This window comes from Misgurnus anguillicaudatus, chromosome 12, assembly GCF_027580225.2.
Source record: "Misgurnus anguillicaudatus chromosome 12, ASM2758022v2, whole genome shotgun sequence".
Taxonomy (NCBI): domain Eukaryota; kingdom Metazoa; phylum Chordata; class Actinopteri; order Cypriniformes; family Cobitidae; genus Misgurnus; species Misgurnus anguillicaudatus.
In genome coordinates, this window is record NC_073348.2 from 13,842,999 (window position 1) to 13,849,389 (window position 6,391).

General features: G+C 35.8%; 1 protein-coding gene across 2 annotated transcripts; it reads left to right on the forward strand.

Annotated features, from left to right (window-relative positions):
• The first annotated feature begins 944 nt into the window (after positions 1-944).
• slc46a2 (solute carrier family 46 member 2) lies at positions 945-6,084 on the forward strand. 2 transcript variants are annotated; one of them, XM_073873988.1, is made up of 4 exons: positions 945-2,313; positions 3,531-3,608; positions 5,483-5,645; positions 5,718-6,084. In XM_073873988.1, exons 1-4 carry the CDS (start codon positions 1,254-1,256, stop codon positions 5,782-5,784), a joined length of 1,368 nt encoding a protein of 455 aa, XP_073730089.1. In that variant the 5' UTR covers positions 945-1,253; the 3' UTR covers positions 5,785-6,084. The 2 variants fall into 2 exon arrangements, with proteins under 2 accessions (XP_073730089.1, XP_073730090.1); XM_073873989.1 differs by having other exon boundaries at positions 951-2,313; positions 5,746-6,084.
• The last annotated feature ends 307 nt before the right edge of the window (positions 6,085-6,391 follow it).

A 6,391-nucleotide genomic window follows, 5' to 3' on the forward strand; every position in this document is an offset into this window, starting at 1 on the left:
TAACCAAACATTTTTTAAATAAGGACAACTCCAAAACAAATGAAGGTAACACTTTAATATAATGTTCATTAGTTAACATTAGTTAACTACATTAGTTTACATGAACTAATGATGAACTGCACTTATATAGCATTTATTAATCTTTATTAATGTTAATTTCAACAATTAATAATACTTTATTAAAATGTGGTTAACGTTAGTTAATGCATCGTGAACTAACATGAACAAACAATGAACAGCTTTATTTCTATTAACTAACATTAACAAAGATTAATAAATACTGTAACAAATGTATTGCTCATGGTTTGTTCATGTTAGTTAATACATTAACTAATGTTAACTAATGAACATTATATTAAAGTGTTACCCAAATGAAATTTTTTTTCTGTATGTTGACCACAAAAGGTACAAAACAAACATTTTCGAATATGACTACCTGCAATATTGCAATATTGCCACAAGGAAACGTGCGTACGTCAAGTCGGAACCTTTAAGTACTTTTCCACGTCAAAGACGAGTTTTATAAATCTGAGCGTTGGAGTGGATTTGAGCGTACGCACGGTCTAAGATCAAATCTGTGTGTAAAAACACTTTATAAATGAGGCCCAAGTTGTTATATATTATACAACAGTTTAAATAACTTAAGCTAATTCAACTTCATTGTGTTTAAGTTACTGTAACTCATGAAAGGAATAATGTGTTGAAATCAATAAGTTGATTAAACTTGATTAAAATTTTAGTTCAACAAGTTTTTTTACATTGCACATTAAATTGTATGTACTATCTTTTGAATGACAATTTCAGTTTTTTTGCCCATCCCACCATAGTAATTGCTAACCTCTGTCTGGCCATCCCTACTAACAATTCCTAGACACGCCCCCGACAACAAGAAGATAATTTAAGGTCAACATTGCATTCCACTTGTGTCACAGTTTGCAGTTTGTCTGACTGGTTCAACAGGTTACATCACTAGGGCATTTCCCGACATGTCAACTTTTGTGCTGCTTTCACTTTCTCATATGCTGTTTTTGATTACTTTATTTGAAATTTTATTAACCTGATGAAAACAATTTCGATTCTGCATTCTGGTCTGGTCTTACCAGACACTATAAAGCTATTCTTGACAAACTATTATTCATATAGCAAAACGCGTGTGCGCGTGCGCAAATGCGTGTGCTAACAGCAGGCTATTCATTGTAACTTCCCCATACCAGAATGACGCCAATGTCCACGGACTTCACATAAAGCGAGTAATGGATCCGTTTAATCAACGAGGACCAAATGCATTTAGTAACGTTTTCATTCGGTTTTATGACTTTATGGTGTTCAAGATGTCCTGTTCCTGTCGTGAACTTATTGTACCTGTGGTCTTCTGTGCCCAGGTGGCCAGCTCGTTTTTTGACACCGCTCTCCAAATGGTTGTCAAAGAGCGAAGTGCCACCAACTCCACAGACCCAGACCAGGAGCAGAAAGCCATCACAAACTTCAACATGACCTTCAACATGATACTTAAATTTATGCCCATTGTGCCTGCGATCATCTTGGCAAAGATTGGAGACAAAGGTTACAGAAAAGTGCCAATTGTCGTTCCGCTAGTTGGATACTTTCTGTCCAGAGGTTTGCTTCTGCTGGATATTTTACTGGAATGGCCTCTTCAGGTGTTGTACGCAGTGCCTGTGATTCACGGACTGTGTGGTGGATTCGCATCATACTGGGCAGGCGTGATGGCGCTGGTGTCGGTGCGCGCACGTGAAGACGTGCGCTCTTTGAGCATTATGAGAACCGAACTGGTGTATGGCATCGCTGGCTTCATCGGCAGCTTAGCTTCTGGACATTTATTTAATCTCTACACAGTTGACCTGAAACACGGAGTACTTTTATCAGGATTCAGTGTTCTGCTTTACTTCTTCTCTCTGCTCTATGCGGCATTGTTTCTGCGGATCGGTCATCTCGCTGCGCTTGGAGATGGACAGGAGAGACGGGAGAGTGTCGGGATCATAAACCAAGACGCTCATGATAAGATAAACATAATTTTGCTTTACGGCAGTGGAATTTTGTATGATATAGCCGTGGCGGGGGGGATGGAGATGTTGGCGGCGTATGTGCTTAAAGACCCCCTAAACTGGGGCGCTACAGAAGTGGGTTACGGAAATGCGGTCGGGTCCCTTATTTTCATTACCAGTTTTGTTGGTGTGAAGTTGTTTACTAGATGTTCTGTTAGAGACGAGGGTATGATCATTATCGGTATGATCTCATTTGCAGTTGGGATTTACTTTATGGCATTTGTGACCACAACTCCAATGTACTTTTTGGGTAAGATGCTAGCCTACTTCTGTTTTTTACTATTTACTTTTCTTATATTTAACATCAAGAATACACATATTTTTCTGATGTGTGATTTAAGTATATATGTATTGAAAAAATACATCACACATAGTAAAAAAACGACATATGCAAATATTCCCCTCCATAGATATTGGGACAGAGGCACATTTGCTGAGCTTACAAGTGTGTTGTTTTTATATTCAGAATGTAATTGTTGATCTGACCACTCTTAATGTTTCTGCTATCTCTCTGATGGATTTGTTGTGTTTTTGAAACTACCTATGGTCTGTATAACTTGTATGTCCCTGAAGCACATGATGTGGGTTCTCAGCCACAGCGTCCAAATGCAAATGCCACACTTAGAATCAACTTCAGACCTTTAACATGCTTCATTTATGAGGACATGATTTTACAAATACAAAATTAATGTCCATAAAACACATTTTAAGTCAACTGTCCCATTATTTTTCAAAAAAGAGGACCTACATAATAAACAACTGTAATTACTAAATCCTTCAGCCAAATTGGTTGGTGATACCAAAGAGTGTGCACTTTAAGACACTATTCATTATAGAACTGTAACTGAAATACATTTTTGCAAACAGCTAAAATAACACAAAATGTGCCTCTGTCCCAATATTTATGGAGGGCACTGTATACAAATCAATACAGTAAAAATACAGGTATACTACTGTTACTTCACTAACAACTTTTACTTTTTGAATGTTACATTTTAAATGGTGTGTGCCAACAAAATTATTTTGAAGAACTAAAATCAGGATCTGAAGTCTATGAACTTTATGTTTGCTCAACTGCACCTTTGTTGATGAGTGTAGATTGGGATTTATGAGATGTAAAATGACACAAAAACAACAAAAGCATATCAAAACTGAATCCGAACAGTATTGGTTTGGAAACAAGCTTAATGTGATTTAAAAAAAATCTCTACACTGTAAATTTGCTGTAATTATGCAGTTGGTTGCCAGTAACTTACTGTAGAAGATAAAGACTAAACATGTTTCATGTTCATTTAACTTTGAACACACTGTTGCCAGTAAATAACATCAATGTAAAATCTACAGTAAGTTACTGGCAGCTAGTTGCTAATTTCTACAGAAATCATTTACAGTACATATAAATGACTCATGTTTTAAATGTGACCCATTATAATGTTTTCCTCTCATCTGAATTTTTTTTTTCTGTAGCTCGCTCTATCACACTGTTTGCTCTTATACCAATGCCCACCATTCGCTCTCTGCTCTCCAAACAAGTCAAGGGAACTTCATACGGTAGGTCTAAACTCTTCATTCTATAAGTATATGTCCAGGAAATCATTTAGGGATAAGTGGATTGTGTTTGCATAACATTGTCAAAGATGGGCTGTTTAATACATTAAACATTCCTTAAAAGTAAACCCAGACCCCAGTTAGCTCTATTTACAATATGTTGTTGCTGTGTAAAGTCAGTCTGTACACGCACAGGAAAACATGTGAGAACAAAAACAGAGAACTGAAAAAAGATGTGGTGCATTCAGGAGTGGAGACCACGAAAGTCTTCATGCTTCGGTTGTGTAGTACTAAGAAGAAACTTCATAGACATTAATGATGTTAAATTAAATTATTATTCTGTTCTGATTTCTAGATCTGTTTTAGTTTATATAATCTGAAAGAATTCCTAGTAGACATTTACAGATTATCCTTTACTGTTTATCACAGTGCACAGTTCCACCTCTATTCACAGCACTTTGTGGTTCAGCAATATATATAGGAGATATTTTAAGGTGTTGCATGTTTACACGGCTTCTGATAAATTTACTTCCTTCTCCAACTCCCTTTCTGGTCATTACTAATCTAGATAATAAGAACTGGTTACTGTGAGCTATGGTTGTGTCATGTTCTGTGACTGTTCAGTGTTATCTAGGGACTCTTATTTTGAATTATTCATTGACTTTAAGGTTTAGTCCATTTTCTTAAAAACAAAATCCAGATAATTTCCTCACCACTATGTCATTCCAAATGTTGATGTCTTTCTTTGTTCAGTCGAGAAGAAATTATGTTTTTTGAGGAAAACATTCCAGGATTTTTCTCATTTTAATGGACTTTAATGGACACCAAGACTTAACACTTTACTCAACACTTAACAGTTTTTTTCAACGGAGTTTGAAAAGACTCCAAACCAGGCATAAGGGTCTTATCTAGTGAAACATTTGTCATTTTTGACAAGAAAAAAATGCACTTTTAAACCACAACTTCTCGTCTATCTCCTGTCCTGTGATACGCCAGCGCGACCCCACGCAATTGCGTAGTGATGTAGAAAGGTCATGTGTTTCATATATGAAACGCACATTTGCGGACCATTTTAAACAATAAACTGACACAAAGACATGAATTAATATCATTCCACATACAACAACGTTGGAACGGTCCTTTTTCTCCACACTTGTAAAAACTGGGGCGTAGTTTCGCATACATCATCCGTGACCTCTTGACGTGATGATGCATTGCGTGAGGTCACGCTGGCGCATCACAGGACCGGAGAAAGACGAGAAGCTGTGGTTAAAAAAGTTAATATTTTTTATTTTTCTTGTCAAAAATGACAATCGTTTCGCTAGATAAGACCCCTACGCCTCGTTTGAGATTGTTTAGAGTCTTTTGAAACTCCAATGAAATAAACTATTGAGTTAAGTGTTAAGTGTTGGTGTCCATTAAAATGAGAAAAATCCTGGAATGTTTTCTTCAAAAAATATAATTTTTTCTCGTCTGAACAACGAAAAAACATCAACTTTTTGGATGACATGGTGGTGAGTAAATTATCTGGATTTTGTTTTAAGAAAATGGACTAATCCTTTAAACGTTGAATTTGGTTATGTTATTTTTGTGTATTCTTCCTATTCTTTCTATGTGTTTCTCCTGTTTATCATTTGTTTTCTATATACTGTAGTTACAGTATTACAGTTTCTATATAAGTAATTAAATTACAGTAACCAATTACTTATTAACTATATATATAAACAGTGCTGGGTGTAACTGGTTACTAAATGACTACATACTGTACCTTCATTGGAGATTAATATTAATGATGATGATGGTGTTTATTGTTGTTGTTGTCATTATCTCACATATAGGATTTTATTAAAGTATGTTGTTCCTTTGTCTTCCATACGGTATTACCTTTGTCATGCTCCAATTGTCATTTAAACTTGCTAGCTTGGTCACCACACCCATCTACACCAAGATCTATCAGGCCACACTTGACACCTTCCCTGGGTTTGTCTTCGTACTGTCCAGCATATTCACTGTCCTGTCTATGATACCCATCAGGTGAGTCTCTTGAAGTGCTTTGAAACTACTTTGTAACTGAAATGTAACTGAAGTTATAATGTAGAATAATAGTTATGTTGTTTTGGGTTTTCCTGTAAAGTGTTGTAGGATGGCGCTCAGCAAGACACAGTGGATATGAGAGAATTCAAGGGAACTAAAAACATCAAATCCTCAAAGACAACATGACGGATCTCTTTTAAAAGAATGGGATTCAGATATGGATTGTATTTTTTTTTTGTAGAAATGCACTGTTACATAAGACTGGTCCTAACAAGACATGGCACAATAATGTCAACCTTTCAACCTGGTGTCAGAATATGCCTACTTCCCTATTATAGTATGTGATAGTATGGAGTAGTGCAGTTTTATTAGTCATGATTGTTCCTCAAGAAATCACATACTTCCCAAACCTTCCCCAAAACATGCCAAATATATCAAATTAACCTAGATTGGGTGATCAGGTCTTATTTTATCCTGAAGAGGGTTTTTTGCAATAAAAAACTGGTTGGATGTACATTATTACACTTATTACACAGCTATTTGTCACGTGAATAAACAATTGGACACAGATTATTTTGGGCAATTTATTATTTCATTTGTTACATATAAATACCATTCATACAAGGTCTGAATCTGTTAAAAGGAGTGATATGTTAAACATATGGGATAGATGACTCACAGATGAGTGGTATATTATCAGGGATAACTAACCTACCAATGAGAATTGAAATCAGGATGTTGAGGTC